This window comes from Pseudophryne corroboree, chromosome 1 (genome assembly GCF_028390025.1).
Source record: "Pseudophryne corroboree isolate aPseCor3 chromosome 1, aPseCor3.hap2, whole genome shotgun sequence".
In the NCBI taxonomy this organism is placed as follows: domain Eukaryota; kingdom Metazoa; phylum Chordata; class Amphibia; order Anura; family Myobatrachidae; genus Pseudophryne; species Pseudophryne corroboree.
The window spans coordinates 678,114,421-678,132,646 of record NC_086444.1 but is presented as its reverse complement, the minus strand read 5'-3'; the positions used below and the strand labels follow the sequence as shown (position 1 = coordinate 678,132,646).

Here is an 18,226-nt window from a genome sequence, read left to right as displayed (position 1 = left end):
AGGCTCACCTAAGGAGGAGGGGGAGTGCATGATGGTCAGGTCGCCGTCGGCAACGCTGACACCGGACTGGGTGGATATGTGGAATGTCTTGAATGCAAATGTAAATTTACTGCATAAACGATTAGACAAGGCTGAAGCTAAGGATCAGTCAGGTAGTCAGACCATGCCTGTCCCTGTGGCACCAGGACCTTCGGGGTCTCAAAAACGCACCATATCCCAGATCACTGAAACAGATACCGACACAGAGACTGACTCTAGTGTCGACTATGAGGATGCAAAATTACAGCCAAAGGTGGCGAAAGGTATTCGTTACATGATTATGGCCATTAAAGAGGCTTTGCATATCACTGAGGAACCCCCTGTCCCTGACACAAGGGTACACATGTATAAAGGGAAAAAGCCTGAGGTCACTTTTCCGTCCTCATTTGAACTAAGCGACTTGTGCGAAAAGGCTTGGGATTTTCCAGATAGGAGACTACAAGTTCCCAAAAGGATTCATATGGCGTATCCCTTTCCACAAAAGGACAGGATACGATGGGAATCTTCGCCGAAGGTAGACAAGGCGCTGACACGCTTATCCAAGAAGGTGGCACTGCCTTCTCAGGATACAGCTTCCCTCAAGGATCCTGCTGATCGTAAGCAGGAGGTTACCATGAAACACATTTACACACATTCCGGTACTATCATTAGACCGGCTATGGCATCGGCCTGGGTGTGTAGTGCTATCTCAGCATGGACAGATTCCTTATCTACGGAACTTGAAACCCTAGATAAGGATTCCATTCTAATGACCCTAGAGCATATCAAAGATGCTGCTTTGTATATGAGGGATGCTCAAAGAGACATTTGTTTACTAAGCTCCAGAATAAATGCTATGTCTATTTCTGCTAGGCGACTCCTGTGGACCCGACAGTGGACGGGGGATGCCGACTCAAAGCGGCATATGGAGTCGCTGCCTTACAAGGGGGAGGAGTTGTTTGGAGAAGGCCTCTCGGACCTTGTCTCTACTGCTACGGCCGGTAAATCGAATTTCTTACCTTATGTCCCCCCGCAGCATACTAAAAAGGCACCTCATTATCAAATGCAGTCCTTTCGTTCCAATAGAAGCAAGAAGGTACGGGGATCGTCCTTCCTTGCCAGAGGAAAAGGCAAGGGAAAAAAGCTGCACGCAGCTAGTTCCCAGGAGCAGAAGTCCTCCCCTACATCTGCAAAGTCCACCGCATGGCGCTGGGGCTTCCCGGGGGGAGTCAGTCTTTGATTTTTCAGCCAGGTCTGGGTTCACTCACAGGTGGATCCATGGGCTATAGAGATTGTTTCTCAGGGATACAGGCTGGAATTCGAAGACGTGCCTCCTCCCCGGTTTTTCAAATCGGCTCTGCCAGCTTTCCTGTCAGAGAGGGAGTTAGTGTTGACTGCGATTCAAAAATTGTATCTTCAACAGGTGATAGTCAAAGTTCCTCTTCTCCAGCAAGGGAAGGGGTATTACTCAACCCTGTTTGTGGTCCCGAAACCGGACGGTTCGGTCAGGCCCATTTTGAATCTAAAATCCCTGAACTTGTACTTGAAAAAGTTCAAGTTCAAGATGGAATCACTCAGAGCGGTCATCGCCAGCCTGGAAGGGGGGGATTGGATGGTGTTCCTGGACATAAAGGATGCATACCTTCATGTTCCGATTTTCCCTCCTCATCAGGCGTTCCTGAGATTTGCAGTACAGGACTGTCATTACCAATTTCAGACGTTGCCGTTTGGGCTTTCCACAGCCCAGAGAATTTTCACCAAGGTAATGGCGGAAATGATGGTGCTCCTGCGCAAGCAGGGGGTCACAATTATCCCATACTTGGACGATCTCCTCATAAAGGCGAGATCTCGGGAGAAGTTGCTGGACAGCGTGTCGCTGTCGGTGAGGATGTTGCAGGGGCACGGCTGGAATCTCAATTTACCGAAGTCCCAGCTAGTCCCTACAACGCGCCTGACCTTTCTGGGTCTGATTCTAGACACAGACCAGAAAAAGGTTTTTCTTCCGATGGAACAGGCTCAGGAGCTCATGGCCCTGGTCAGGAACCTATTAAAGCTAAAAACGGTTTCAGTGCATCATTGCACGCGTGTCCTGGGGAAGATGGTGGCATCGTACGAGGCCATCCCCTTCGGCAGGTTCCATGCGAGGGCCTTTCAATGGGATCTACTGGACAAATGGGCCGGGTCCCATTTACAAATGCATCAAAGGATACCCTGTCTCCCAGAGCCAGGGTATTTCTCCTGTGGTGGCTGCACAGTGCTCACCTCCTAGAAGGCCGCAGGTTCGGAATTCAGGACTGGATCCTGGTGACCACGGACGCAAGCCTCCGAGGTTGGGGAGCGGTCACACTGGGAAGAAATTTCCAAGGTCTCTGGTCAAATCTGGAGACTGGTCTCCACATCAACGTCCTGGAGTTGAGGGCCATATACAACGCCCTACGCCAAGCGTAGGCATTGCTTCGGGAAAAAACGGTTCTGATTCAGTCAGACAATGTCACGGCAGTAGCTCATGTAAACCGCCAAGGCGGCACAAGGAGCAGAGTGGCCATGGCAGAAGCGACCAGGATTCTTCGCTGGGCAGAAGGCCATGTAAGCGCCCTATCAGCAGTATTTATCCCGGGGGTGGACAACTGGGAAGCGGACTTCCTCAGCAGACACGACCTGCATCCGGGAGAGTGGGGACTTCATCCAGAAGTCTTCGCACAGATCGTGGGTCGGTGGGGACTGCCTCAGATAGACATGATGGCGTCCCGTCTCAACAAAAAGCTAAAGCGGTATTGCGCCAGGTCCAGGGACCCTCAGGCGGTAGCGGTAGACGCTCTAGTGACACCTTGGGTGTTCAGATCGGTCTATGTGTTCCCTCCTCTACCTCTCATACCCAAGGTGTTGAGAATAATAAGGCTAAGAGGAGTCAGAACGATCCTCATTGTTCCGGATTGGCCACGAAGGACTTGGTATCCGGATCTGCAAGAGTTGCTCACAGAAGATCCGTGGCCTCTTCCCCTAAGGCAGGATCTGCTGCAGCAGGGGCCCTGTCTGTTCCAAGACTTACCGCGGCTGCATTTGACGGCATGGCGGTTGAACGCCGGATCCTAGCGGAAAAAGTTATTCTGGAGGAGGTCATTCCTACCCTGATCAAGGCTAGGAAGGACGTGACATTGAAACATTATCACTGTATATGGCGAAAATATGTGTCTTGGTGTGAGGCCAGAACTGCTCCTATGGAAGAGTTCCATTTGGGCCGTCTGCTTCACTTCCTGCAAACGGGAGTGAATTTGGGCCTAAAATTAGGGTCCATAAAGGTCCAAATTTCAGCCTTATCCATTTTCTTCCAAAAAGAATTGACTTCTCTTCCTGAAGTACAGACATTTGTGAAGGGGGTACTGCATATTCAGCCTCCCTTTGTACCTCCGGTGGCACCTTGGGATCTTAACGTGGTATTAAGTTTCCTCAAGTCACCTTGGTTTGAACCACTCAAGACGGTGGAATTGAAATATCTCACTTGGAAAGTTGTTATGTTATTGGCCTTGACTTCTGCAAGGCGTGTTTCGTAATTGGCGGCTTTGTCGTATAAAAGCCCCTACCTGGTTTTTCATGTGGATAGGGCAGAATTGGGGACTCGTCCTCAATTTCTGCCAAAGGTGGTCTCATCTTTTCACATGAACCAACCTATTGTCGTGCCTGTGGCTACGCGGGACTTGGGGGATTCCGAGTCCCTGGATGTGGTCAGGGCTTTGAAGATTTTTGTGTCCAGAACAGCTAGGATCAGGAAGACTGAAGCTCTGTTTTTTCTGTAAGCGGCCAACAAGGTTGGCGCTCCTGCTTCAAAGCAGACTATTGCTCGCTGGATCTGTAACACGATTCAGCAGGCGCATTCTACGGCAGGATTACCATTGCCTAAATCGGTTAAGGCCCATTCCACTAGGAAGGTGGGCTCTTCTTGGGCGGCTGCCCGAGGGGTCTCGGCATTACAGTTGTGCCGAGCAGCTACTTGGTCGGGGTCAAACACCTTTGCAAAGTTCTATAAGTTTGATACCCTGGCTGAGGAGGACCTCCTGTTTGCTCAGTCGGTGCTGCAGAGTCATCCGCACTCTCCCGCCCGTTTGGGAGCTTTGGTATGATCCCCATGGTCCTTACGGAGTCCCCAGCATCCTCTAGGACGTTAGAGAAAATAAGATTTTACTTACCGGTAAATCTATTTCTCGTAGTCCGTAGAGGATGCTGGGCGCCCGTCCCAAGTGCGGACTACTTCTGCAATGCTTGTATATAGTTATTGCTTCAATAAGGGTTATGTTATGGTTGCATCGGTCATGTACTGATGCTATGTTGTTTTTTTCATACTGTTAACTGGGTAGTTTATCACAAGTTATACGGTGTGATTGGTGTGGCTGGTATGAATCTTGCCCTTGGATTAACAAAAATCCTTTCCTCGTACTGTCCGTCTCCTCTGGGCACAGTTTCCCTAACTGAGGTCTGGAGGAGGGGCATAGAGGGAGGAGCCAGTGCACACCCAGAATCCTAAAGTCTTTCTTAAAGTGCCCTATCTCCTGCTGAGCCCGTCTATTCCCCATGGTCCTTACGGAGTCCCCAGCATCCTCTACGGACTACGAGAAATAGATTTACCGGTAAGTAAAATCTTATTATTGTCATTCTCTACAATTTTGAGTTCTAGAACTCGCGTTGTGAAACAACTTTATTTAGGATAGTCGCTGGACACATGATAAAATCGTAACCTTTTTTTTCCATGATTACAATACTCACACTTCTAAGAATTTCAATCCATTTGGGGATTTATTATTTTCATACAATGCAATTAAAAATTACTGAATTTTAATGTTTGTGCCCAGCTTTACTTTGTTCATGGACACATTGTCAAAATATTCCTCTTCTCAGTATGGGAAAAATATAAAAATCAGATCCGGAACACTAAATACCGTTCACATTCAAAGATGCAGATATTGGGCCAAATGAAATAGGTAACAGGTTTTTTTTTTAAATGCAAAGATTTCAGCAAGTTAGCTGTCAGATTTAAGGCGGTGGTATTTATTAAGGAAAATATAGCTTGGTTTTGCCTAGCAAAAACTGCCTTTTTAAAGCTGACTTCTAAATTCCTAATTCTCTTGACCCTTTCAGAAACCCGCTACATACGTACTGTACTACATTTAGCCCATATTGTGTGTTTGGAGGGAAGTTTTTTTTAACTATCGTTACTACTTTGACTCATTAAAAGAGCAGAAATGCTACCTAAACAATATTTGGAATTAACCTAATGGCAGGAGTTTATAGCGGATATGCTATTATGATGGGGGAGATGTATCAAATCTTCTAAAGAGGACAAGTAGAGAAGATGCCCAGAGCAACCAATGAGTTTCTAGCTATCATTTATCAGGTACATTCTATAAAATGATAGCTACTGTAGAAGCTGAATGCTGTCGTCGTCCCCCCGCCACCATCACCACCTCCATCCTCTTTAGAAGGTTTGATGCATTCCCCCTTCAGTCACGCTGAAGTCCTTGATAAGTCCTCAGCTGCAGATTTAAAGCAGCAATAATTTAGAAGGCAAAACTGAGATCACCAAATTGTGTCACATCTGAAAACTCTGACAGCCCTATTACACAACACCCTTCATCTGCTAAGACCATGAATTACTTTCATTTTTTTTAAGGGCTGAAATATTTTTGTGTGTTCCAACATGGGCATCACCATGGCAGGCTATTTTTTTGTTCTTCAAATGCTAATGTGACACTAGCTTAAGGCTTAGAAAAACAGTTTACATTTCCAAACAGAAAAGCATATTGTTTTGAAGCTCCCATTATGACACACAGTGATAACAGGAAACATGATTTCCTTGTCACATAGAAAGTGTTTGTGCGGCAGACTCTGCTTGAAATATGGCCATGTGATACACGCCTTTGGCACTTTAAACATTTATTCCTAGGCTAAATAGGAATTCCCATACAGCACTTTTTTTGTAGCTTTTCCCAGGCTGCTTCTTTCCTTTTCTTTCTTTCTGTCTTTCTCTTTTTTTTTTTGTCAGGTGTTATAGTGTGCCGAACTGGAGGACATTACTGGGTTCCACTACAGTTGCGACTTCTCCAGGGTGCAGTTAAAATGAATTTTGCAGTTAAAGCTGGCATATAAATAGAAGATATTATTTTAACGCCATGACACACTTTCTCTGTTGTGATGCCAAGCACTCTGCTCTACCTGTAATATTTAAGTGTGGTGTGTGGCAGAAGGGTCTAATTCCCACTTTATATGAGAGAAGTAATAGGTGTGAAAACCAGCAGAGTGCTGCCATTGCAAGCTAACATTACCTGCTCATAACACTTGTACTCACAGCAGGTACCTGTGCAGATCAGCCGCCATAGGACAATTGCATTACTTTCCTTATTACCGGCTTTTAGCTAACATAACTACTCCGTTATCCTTATAATACAAGAGAAAATAAAAAAATCGTTGAAGAAATGAGCCAACTTATTTGACTTCCTTGCAGATTTTGGAGCCTTTTCTGGTTTATAAATGATATGAATGCATGGAAGAATATAAATATTTAATCACACGGAGCATTAGACACAGACATGTTTCTCAGCAGTGGTTCCCAAACTAAACAATCTGTACCTACTGACACTCTGTAACTTTTTTTATGCACTGAAGTATTGTACCAAAACAAATGTTACTTTATACTGTATATATAATTTCTATGTCATATGCTAGCCATACATCAGACAAACTTTTCTCCAACACTCCAAACTTCCAACCATCCAACTTGTCTGTTCAACTAAAACAGTGCTCCACACATCTAACCAACTTTTCATCAGTGCTCCACACATCTAACCAACTTTTCATCAGACCAACCAACCTGCCAACTTCTGTCCAACTTGTGATGTCACCGAAGTAGACTGACAGTGCCCGCCTACAGTAGAGGTAGAGCCTCTTGCACACATGACGCCAAGTAGAGCACCGTACACGCATTTACGCCAAGTAGAGCCCCTTACACGCGTTACTCCAAGTAGAGCCCCTTACAAGCATTACACAAAGTAGAGCCCCTTACACGCATTACGCCAAGTAGAGCCCCTTACACGCATTATGCCAAGTAGAGCCCCTTACATGCAGTACACCAAGTAGAGCCCCTTACACTAGGGGTTCTCAAACTGTGTGCCGTGGCACCCTGGGGTGCTGCAGGACACTTGCAGGAGTGCTTCAGGTTGGTGGTCCAGGACCAATTCAAACTATTTATTGGCAATGTAATAGTCAAAACTAGTGTTAGTGGCTGCCAATCATAAACAGTGCTCCACACATCTAACCAACGTTTCATCAGACCAATCAACCTGCCTACAGTAGAGGTAGAGCCCTTTACACACATGGCGCCAAGTAGAGCCCTTTACGTGCATTACGCCAAGTAGAGCCCCTTGCGCGCACTATGCCAAGTAGAGCCCCTTAGGCGCACTATGCCAAGTAGAGCCCCTTAGGCGCACTATGCCAAGTAGAGCCCCTTAGGCGCACTATGCCAAGTAGAGCCCCTTAGGCGCACTATGCCAAGTAGAGCCCCTTAGGCGCACTATGCCAAGTAGAGCCCCTTAGGCGCACTATGCCAAGTAGAGCCCCTTAGGCGCACTATGCCAAGTAGAGCCCCTTAGGCGCACTATGCCAAGTAGAGCCCCTTAGGCGCACTATGCCAAGTAGAGCCCCTTAGGCGCACTATGCCAAGTAGAGCCCCTTAGGCGCACTATGCCAAGTAGAGCCCCTTACGCGCACTATGCCAAGTAGAGCCCCTTACGCGCACTATGCCAAGTAGAGCCCCTTACGCGCACTATGCCAAGTAGAGCCCTTTACGCGCACTATGCCAAGTAGAGCCCCTTACGCGCACTATGCCAAGTAGAGCCCCTTACGCGCACTATGCCAAGTAGAGCCCCTTACGCGCATTATGCCAAGTAGAGCCCCTTACGCGCACTACGCCAAGTAGAGCCCCTTACATAGACTACACCAAGTAGAGCCCCTTACACGCACTACACCAAGTAGAGCCCCTTACACGCATTAAGCCAAGTAGAGCCCCTTACACTAGGGGTTCTCAAACTGTTTGCCGTGGCACCCTGGGATGCTGTGGGACACTTGCAGTAGTGCCTCAGGTTGGTGGTCCAGGACCAATTCAAACAATTTATTGGCAATGTAATAGGCAAAACTAGTGTTAGTGGCTGCCAATCATAAAATATGTGGACAAATGGAAGCAAATCTTGTCCCTCATCACATAACTAAACCTAAGGATGACATATAAAAATAATTTACTTAATTTAATATTTTTTTCCCCTACATTTCTCGATAAGAAACTTTTGGCCTAAGGGTGCCGGGAAAAAAATTCTGATACTCTAGGGCACAGTGATACCAAAAAGTTTGTAAACCACTGCCTTACACTCATTACACCAAGTAGAGCCCCTTACATGCATTACGCCAATTAGAGGTTGGAGGTCTTTTAGTTATTTCAATATGTAAATGTAAATAAAAATGCAGACAATCGGGTGGACCCACTGCTACAGGTCAGTTTTGCCTGTTCCATTCCCTGCTGTCATTTTTGCTACTGGGCTGACGGGAGCCTCGGCACCAATGGACTTGCGGTGGTGGTGATTGCGGGGGTAGGTGTGCCAGGTGATCATGGGGGTAGTATACAGGAATTTGACACAAAGGTGCTTGTGATTGCGGGGAGGGGGGCGATGCCGGCTAGGTGCAGTGCTGGACATAATGGGGGGCTCAATGCCAGCTGACAGGGGCAGTCCAGCAGCAGTGATGGATTGCTGCGGCTGCCCCTGGTCCTCTCGGCTCCTGCACGAACCCTGCCGCCGACATGGAACCATGGCGGCAGGTGAAGGCAGGATAATTAAAAAGAAAGTTACTCAGGCAGGCTTTTCTCTGATGTTGGGTAGTCACACGCCAATGTTTAAATGCTAAAGCTAATTGCTGGACCACTTGTGTATTGTTTTGAAAGGAGCAACTGTTACTAATTCTGAAGCCTCTTTCGTTACTCTGTACATGTGGGACTGCAAGTACTTGAACTGAGGTCTGGTGTTCAGTACAATTACAGGGTGGTTAGGGCATCATGGTATAGTACAGTATACTACTGAGTGTAAAGGGCGATAACAGTGATCGATATGAACGTTCTCGTTCATTAATGAACGAGAACTCGTTCATATCTGTCAGTGTGTAGGCACCAATGTTGAACGATGCGCTGCCCCACGCTCGTTCATCGTTGGTGGCGGTGTCGCTTATACATACAGGCCAATATGGACGATCTTATCCATATTAGCATGCATGCATATGGAGCCAGGTGACGGGGGGGGTGAAGAAACTTCACTCCCCCCGCCGCCGGGTCTGCCGTATCGGCCGTCAGGCAGCTCGGCGGCGGCTCGCTTAATGTGTAGGGCCCATAAGTTGACAATCTGTACAGCTGAATGCAAGTACTATACAGCTGAATGTAAGCAGAGATCCTGTAATACAACTGAGTTTAAAAAGGGTTACTATAGTACGGCTGAGTGTACGCAGAGATCCTGCAGTATAGCTGAGTGTAAGCAGTGTACAGTATTCAGCTGAGTGTAAGCAGAGATCCTGTAGTATAGCTGAATGTAAGCAGTGTACAGTATACAGTTGACTGTAAGTAGTGTACAGTATAGAGCAGTGTTTAATCAATATACAGCTGAGTATAAGCAGGGATGCCATAGTAAAGCTGAGTGTAAGCAGGGATCCCGTAGTACAGATAAGTGTAAGCAGTATAAAGCAGGTAGGCAAGAATTCCTTACTCTTTCCCCTTGAGTGAGTTCTTCCTGCTGAAGCTGTATCGGAGCTGTCTGTGAGCATGGAGTTGCTGTGCTGCACTGCACCTAGCCGGGATCTGGTGACTGCCTACACGGTGATCGTCCTGGCCCGCAGTGACAGGGGCAGCCAAGCAGCAGTCATATACTGCCGCCAATGCCCCTGGTTCTCCTCCAGCCGCCGCCGCCGCAACCGGGGTGATAGGAGCAGCCTTGCAGCAGTAATAGACTGCCGCAGCTGCCCCTGCACTTACTCCCGCTACGCCGCCGCCACTGCCTGGGGTGCCCCGTGTGATAGGGGCAGCCCGGCAACAATGATGAACTGCCGCAGCTGCCCCTGAACCTCATCCCGGCTTTCGCTCTACAGTGCTGCTGACGGGGATCTCGGCCAGTGTCCGCCTGCTTACCGTTCAGTTGTGGGGAAAGTTCCCCCTACACCTGAACGATTAGTTGGGAAAATCAAACAAGTTTGATTTTCCCAACTAGTTGGACCAACCGTTTCTGGATGTTTTTCAGCGTGTGGGAGCAAACGGCTGATAATCGTTTGCTCCCACACACTGCCAGATTATCTTTCCAACCAGCCAACTAGTTTGCTGGTTGGAAAGATATCGTCCTGATGTATGGCTAGCAATAGTACTTATAAACGTTTTCCCACCAACCTTCTGCAAGATCTTTATCTCAAAATTCTTTCAACTTTTCCTTGGCTGATGATGGAACCCTGGCTAGGTGCAGTTGACAACTATATTATTTATTTGTAAATTACCATTTATTTCTCTTACGTCCTAGAGGATGCTGGGGACTCCGTAAGGACCATGGGGTATAGACGGGCTCCGCAGGAGATAGGGCACCTAAAAAGAACTTTGACTATGGGTGTGCACTGGCACCTCCCTCTATGCCCCTCCTCCAGACCTCAGTTAGATCTTGTGCCCAGAGAAGAATGGGTGCACTGCAGAGAGCTCTCCAGAGTTCTCTGTTGATAAGAATTTTGTTAGGTTTTTTATTTTCAGGGAGTCCTGGTGGCAACAGGCTCCCTGCATCGTGGGACCGAGGAGAGAGAAGCAGAGCTGGCTTGTCAAGTTGGGCACTGCTTCTAAGGCTACTGGACACCATTAGCTCCAGAGGGAGTCGGAACACAGGTTTCACCTGGGGTTCGTCCCGGAGCCGCGCCGCCGTCCTCCTCACAGATGCCGAAGATAGAAGCCGGATGAGAAGGCAGAAGACATCTTAGGCGGCAGAAGACATCAGATCTTCATGAGGTATGGCGCGCAGCGGTAAACTGCGCGCCATTGCTCCCAGTCACACACACACAGCAGCACTGAAGGGTGCAGGGCGCAGGGGGGGGCGCCCTGGGCAGCAATAAACCTCACATTTGGGCACTGACAAGGTAGATTAGGCTCCTGGGCAGTAATTCTACGATCCCCCGCCATTATCTATAAAAAAATCACCGGGACCGAAGCCCGCCGTCGGGTGGGCGGAGCTTGATCCCCAGCACTAACCAGCTCCATTTTCTCCACAGAAGCTGCATGAGGAAAACGCTGGCTCCCTGGTCTCTCCCCTGCTGAACATTCAGGCTGGAAAAAAAGAGGAGGGGGGCATTTTGAGCGCAGTGAGTGGGAATCTGGTAATTTTATAGATATATAAAAGCGCTATCTGGTCATATCTTTCCAGTGTTATTAAGCGCTGGGTGTGTGCTGGCATACTCTCTCTCTGTCTCTCCTAAGGGCCTGGTTGGGGTTTTGTCCCCTTATAGGTTAATCCCTGTGTGTGTGGGGGGTGTCGGTACCTGTGTGTCGACATGTCTGAGGCGGAAGGCTTCTCCAAGGAGGCGGTGGAGCAAATAAGTGGTGTGTCCCCGTCGGTTGTGCCGACTCCGGATTGGATGGACATGTGGCATATGTTGAATGCAAGTGTGGCATTATACATAAAAGGTTTGGTAAGGCTGAATTAGGGGGGACATCAGGGGGTCAATCCTCGGATTTGACCGACTCACAGGGCCCGTCGGGGTCTCAAAAGCGTCCCTTAACACAAGACACTACTACCGACACGGATTCTGACTCCAGTGTCGACTACGACGAAGTAAAATTGCACCCTAGGGTGACTAAAACCATTCAGTGTATGATTGTGGCAATAAGGGATGTGTTACATATTGAGGATGAACCCTCGGTCTCCGACACAAGGGTACACATGTTTAAGGAAAAGAAACAGATTATTAATTTTCCCACATCTCATGAATTAAATGATTTCTTTGGGAAAGCTTGGGAGACTCCGGACAAGAGACCGCAGATCCCCAAAAGAAGTTATATGGCATACCCCTTCCCTAAGCAGGACAGGGAGCTTTGGGAATCATCCCCCACTGTGGACAAGGCCCTGACGCGCTTGTCCAAGAAAGTGGCGCTACCGTCTCCTGACACAGCGGCCCTTAAGGACCCTGCAGATCGCAGGCAAGAAACCACCTTAAAGTGTATTTATTCTCATACAGGGGCTGTGCTAAGACCGACAATTGCGTCGGCATGGGTGTGTAGCGCAATTGCAGCTTGGACAGATGAGTTGACAGATCAATTTGATAATATGGATAAGGATACTATATTCTTAACTCTAGCCCACATAAAGGACGCAGTCTTATTTATGAGGGATGCTCAAAGGGACATTGGATTGCTAGCTTCTAGGGCCAATGCCATGTCTATCTCAGCGAGAAGATCCTTCTGGACTCGCCAATGGACGGGTGATGCGGATTCCAAGAAACATATGAAAGTACTACCCTATAAGGGTGATGTATTGTTTGGGGATGGGCTGACGGACCTGGTTTCCACAGCTACAGCAGGTAAATCAAATTTTTTACCATATATTCCCCAACAGCAAAAGAAAGTAACACCCTATCAGATGCAGTCCTTTCGGTCGCACAAGTCCAGAAGAGGTCGGGGATCCTCTTTCCTCGCCAGAGGAAAGAGCAGAGGCAAAAGAGCACCTGCTTCGGCAGGTGCCCAGGAACAAAAGTCCTCCCCAGCTGCTCCAAAACCCACAGCATGACGCCGGTGGGGGCACGTCTTCGACTTTTCAGTCAGGCCTGGGTCAGTTCGGACCTGAATCCCTGGGTGTTGGAAATAGTTTCCCAGGGTTACAAATTGGAATTCGAGGAGGTGCCCCCGCGCCGATTTTTCAAATCGGTCCTACCAGCTTCCACATCGGAAAGGGATATAGTGTTAGCTGCAATTCAAACGCTGTGTATACAGCAAGTGATAATCAAGGTTCCTCTGCACCAGGGGAGCGATCACACAGGGAAAAATTTTTCAGGGTCTTTGGTCAGACCAGGAGTCCTGTCTACACATCAATGTGTTGGAACTCAGGGCCATTTACAACGGCCTTCGACAAGCGGAGAGTCTTCTTCGAAACCTTACGGTTCTGATTCAATCAGACAATGTCACAGCAGTGGCTCATGTGAACCGCCAAGGCGGGACAAGAAGCAGAGTCGCGATGGCGGAAGCCACAAGGATCCTTCGCTGGCGGAAAATCATGTAAGCGCTCTGTCGGCTGTCTTCATTCCGGGAGTGGACAACTGGGAAGCAGACTTCCTCAGCAGACACGATCTCCATCCAGGAGAGTGGGGACTTCATCAAGTAGTCTTTGCAGATGTAACGCGTCTTTGGGGAACTCCTCAAATAGACATGATGGCGTCACGCCTCAACAAAAAGCTTCGGAGGTATTGTGCCAGGTCTCGGGACCCTCAGGCAGTAGCAGTAGACGCTCTGGTAACTCCGTGGGTGTTCAAATCGGTCTACGTGTTTCCTCCTCTTCCCCTCATCACAAAAGTGTTGAGGATCATAAGACGATGAAGAGTACAGACGATACTCGTTGTCCCAGACTGGCCTCGAAGGGCCTGGTACTCGGATCTACAAGAGATGCTCACAGGGGATCCCTGGCCTCTTCCTCTGAGGGAAGACCTGTTGCAACAGGGGCCCTGTGTATTTCAAGACTTACCGCGGTTACGTTTGATGGCATGGCGGTTGAACGCCGAATCCTAGCGAAAAAGGGGATTCCGGAAGAGGTCATCCCTACTTTAATAAAGGCTAGGAAGGAGGTGACGGTAAAACATTATCACCGTATCTGGCGAAAGTATGTGTCTTGGTGTGAGACCAAGAATGCACCTACGGAAGATTTTCATCTGGGTCGTCTTCTCCACTTCCTACAGACAGGAGTGGATATGGGCCTGAAATTAGGCTCTGTTAAGGTACAGATTTCAGCCCCCTCGATTTTCTTTCAGAAGGAATTGGCTTCTCTTCCAGAAGTCCAGACGTTTGTAAAGGGAGTGCTGCACATCCAGCCCCCTTTTGTGCCTCCGGTGGCACCATGGGACCTGAACGTGGTGTCACAGTTCCTAAAATCTCACTGGTTTGAACCGCTTAACAAGGTTGAGTTGAAATTTCTTACCTGGAAGGTGGTCATGTTGTTGGTCTTAGCATCAGCAAGGCGAGTGTCAGAATTGGCGGCTTTGTCACACAAGAGCCCCTACTTGATTTTTCATGTGGATCAAGCTGAATTGAGGACACGTCCGCAATTTTTGCCTAAAGTGGTTTCTTCATTCCATATGAATCAACCTATTGTGGTGCCTGTGGCTACAAGTGACCTGGAGGATTCCAGATCCCTGGACGTAGTCAGGGCCTTAAAGATTTATGTAGCCAGTACGGCTAGAATTAGGAAAACAGAGGCTCTGTTTGTCTTGTATGCTGCTAATAAGATTGGCGCACCTGCTTCGAAGCAGACTATTGCTCGCTGGATCTGTAATACGATTCAGCAGGCTCATTCTACGGCTGGATTGCCGGTACCAAATTCGGTTAAAGCCCATTCCACTAGGAAGGTGGGCTCTTCTTGGGCGGCTGCCCGAGGCGTCTCGGCATTACAGCTTTGCCGAGCGGCGACTTGGTCGGGGTCAAACACTTTTGCTAAATTCTACAAGTTTGATACCCTGGCTGATGAGGACCTAGCGTTTGCTCAGTCGGTGCTGCAGAGTCATACGCACTCTCCCGCCCGATTGGATGCTTTGGTATAAACCCCATGGTCCTTACGGAGTCCCCAGCATCCTCTAGGACGTAAGAGAAAATAAGATTTTAAACCTACCGGTAAATCTATTTCTCCTAGTCCGTAGAGGATGCTGGGCGCCCGTCCCAGTGCGGAAACTCTGCAAGACTTGTATATAGTTGTTGCTTACATAAGGGTTATGTTACAGTTGACATCGGTCTTGGACCGTTACTGTTGTTTTTTGTTCATACTGTTAACTGGTTATGTATATTCCAGGTTACATGGTATGGTTGGTGTGGGCTGGTATGAATCTTGCCCTTAGATTGCTAAATCCTGCCTTGTATTGTCCATCTCCTCTGGGCACAGTTCTCTAACTGAGGTCTGGAGGAGGGGCATAGAGGGAGGAGCCAGTGCACACCCATAGTCAAAGTTCTTTTTAGGTGCCCTATCTCCTGCGGAGCCCGTCTATACCCCATGGTCCTTACGGAGTCCCCAGCATCCTCTACGGACTAGGAGAAATAGATTTACCGGTAGGTTTAAAATCTTATTTTATATACAGTAGAACCAGCATATTCAAGTGCTCTTTACAATCAGGAAAGAATAGTAGATTACTGAAAATGACAGGAGCTCAAAGGTAATTATCCCATAAAAAGTAGCTATTCCTATTCTTTGTGCGAAATAAAGGAGATTTTGCATTTGCGTGTTTATTTTATTACCAGTTATTTATATAGCACACACATATTCCGCAGCGCTTTAGAGAGAATATTTGGCCATTCACATCAGTCCCTGCCATAGTAGAGCTTACAATCTATGTTCTCTACCACATGTACATGCACTATAATTTTGTTGGGTGTCAATTAACCTACCAGTATACTTTTGGAGTGTGGGAGGCAGGGGTTAAAGTGAGCCGGAACGGGGCGGAACTGCGTTCCGTCAGTTCCACTTGGAGACGGAACGCAGTTCCGCCTCCTCTGGCTCACCTAACCCGGCGATGTGTCCCCCGTCGCTGCAGGGAGATGACGGGCGCCGCTTCCCGCCCAGCGGCAGCCGGAGGCAGGAGCTCACTGAGCTCCGCCTTCCGGCTCAGTCAGTGCGCGCTATGGGAGAGACGTCATGACGTCTCTCTCATAGTGCAGAGGAGCGGGCGACGAGAGGACTGCAGCGGCCGGACACGGAGCGGGGCTTGGTAAGTATGGTGTGTGCTGTGTTTTTTTATTTTTTTTATTTGTGTAGCAGCTGGGGGGCAAGCTACTGAGAGGTCATTACTACGGGGGCATTATTACTGGGGGGGCAAACTACTGAGGGGCATCTACTGGGGTCATTACTACTGGGGGGCATTTACTGGGGGACATTACTACTGGGAGCAAACTACAGGGGGCAAACTACAGAAGGGCATTACTACTGGGGGACAGACTACTGAGGGGCAGTACTACTGGGGGACATTACTACAAGGGGGCAAACTACAGGAGGGCATTACTACTGGGGGGCAAGCTACTGAGGGGCATCTACTGGGGGGCATTACTACTGGGGGACATTACTACAGAAGGGCATTACTACTGGGGGACAGACTACTGAGGGGCAGTACTACTGGGGGACATTACTACAAGGGGGCAAACTACAGGAGGGCATTACTACTGAGGGGCAAGCTACTGAGGGGCATCTACTGGGGGGCATTACTACTGGGGGACATTACTACAGAAGGGCATTACTACTGGGGGACAGACTACTGAGGGGCAGTACTACTGGGGGACATTACTACAAGGGGGCAAACTACAGGAGGGCATTACTACTGAGGGGCATCTACTGGGGGGCATTTACTGGGGGACATTACTACTGGGGGGCATTACTAATGGGGGACATTACTACAGGAGGGTATTACTACTGGGGGGGCATTACTACTGGGGGGCAAACTACAGAGGGGCATCTACTGGGGGCATTACTACTGGGGGCATTACTACTGGGAGACATTACTACTGGGTGCAAACTACAGGGGGCAAACTACAGGAGGGCATTACTACTGGGGGCATAACTACAGTGGCATTACTACTGGGGGCGTAACTACGGGGGTTAAACTACTGGGGGCATTACTACTTGGAGGCATTACTACTGGGGGCTAAACTACAAGGGGGCATAACTACAGGGGCTAAACGACTGGGGGCATTACCATTAAGGGCATTACTACTGGGGGCACTACTAATGAGGGCATTGTAAAGGGGGCACTTCATAAGGGGCATCAATCCTGGGGTCATAAGGGGCACTGCTATTGCGAGCATTGCATAAGGGGCACCACTACTATGGGCTCTATATAAGGGGCGCTACCACTGTGGGCATTGTATAAGAGGCGCTACTGCTGTAGGCATTATGTGTATTATGGGGTGCTACTACTGTGGGCGTTATTACTATTGTGTAACATGCCCCTTTTTTGAGACCACACCCCTTTTTGCGGCGCGCGCCTACGGCGCGCGCAATACCTTTGTTTAATTGCCACCGTGGGAAGGGGGGTGAGTTCCACCACCTCTCTAGGACCACTTTAAGCACTGGTGGGAGGAAAACCACGCAAGTACGGGTAGAATGTATAAACTCCACACAGTTAGGGCCATGGTGGGAATCAAACCTATGACCTCAGTGCTATGAGGCAGTAATTCTAACCATTACACCATCCGTTATGCCATCTTGTCTTTACAATGCTATTCATTTAAGATAAATTAAACATTTTACAATTAAAGAACTGAAAAGCCTTTATACCGTTTGCCATACTGTGCAAATTACAGCCAATGACATGAACATACTGTACTTTGTTAGCTCCCTCATCAGGATGCACCACATAGCTTCTTCATAGAAAAAAGTGCCTGGAACATTCATAGAAACAAGTGCCTGGAACATACATGTTAATCATTCAGTGTATTCAAGTAAAATTTTTCCTTTTAATATTAAATGTCACAAATGCTATCAAGCATAACGTAAGTGATTATATATTATTTTCTGTGAAGTGCTGCAAATCGGTTGCGGGTTATTCACTACTGTGATCCACACTAACCAAAATGTAAATTGGTGCAAGACTATTTATATTAAAAGTTTATTTTTTGTTTGTATTCAAGGGCTTCTCTTGCTTATTATATATTTTTTTGTTCATTTTTGACAGATACGATGGGAGAAAAATATCACTTTAGGAGAGCCTCCTGGGTTTTTACATTCTTGGTGGTGGTAAGTTCTTTTTTTTTAAATTTAAATATTTTAAATTTATTTACTTTTTATAACATCACTTTACTATGGCAAATATTATGGTTTTGTAGGTTGAAACTATAGTAAAATTTTTGTTTTTAATAATGAAAGCAGCAATTATTAAAAATTATATATGAAGCAGCTTGTTACAAATATTTTCCATTGAATTGTATCAT

The 18,226-nt window shown here is 47.8% G+C and overlaps 1 protein-coding gene across 1 annotated transcript in view; it reads left to right on the top strand.

Annotated features, from left to right (window-relative positions):
• SSBP4 (single stranded DNA binding protein 4) overlaps positions 1-18,226 on the top strand; it is an 837,412-nt gene that overhangs the window by 275,887 nt on the left and 543,299 nt on the right. Inside the window, exon 3 of the mRNA XM_063914741.1 lies at positions 17,971-18,032. Coding sequence (XP_063770811.1) covers positions 17,971-18,032 — 62 coding nt within the window. The remainder of the gene's footprint in view (positions 1-17,970; positions 18,033-18,226) is intronic.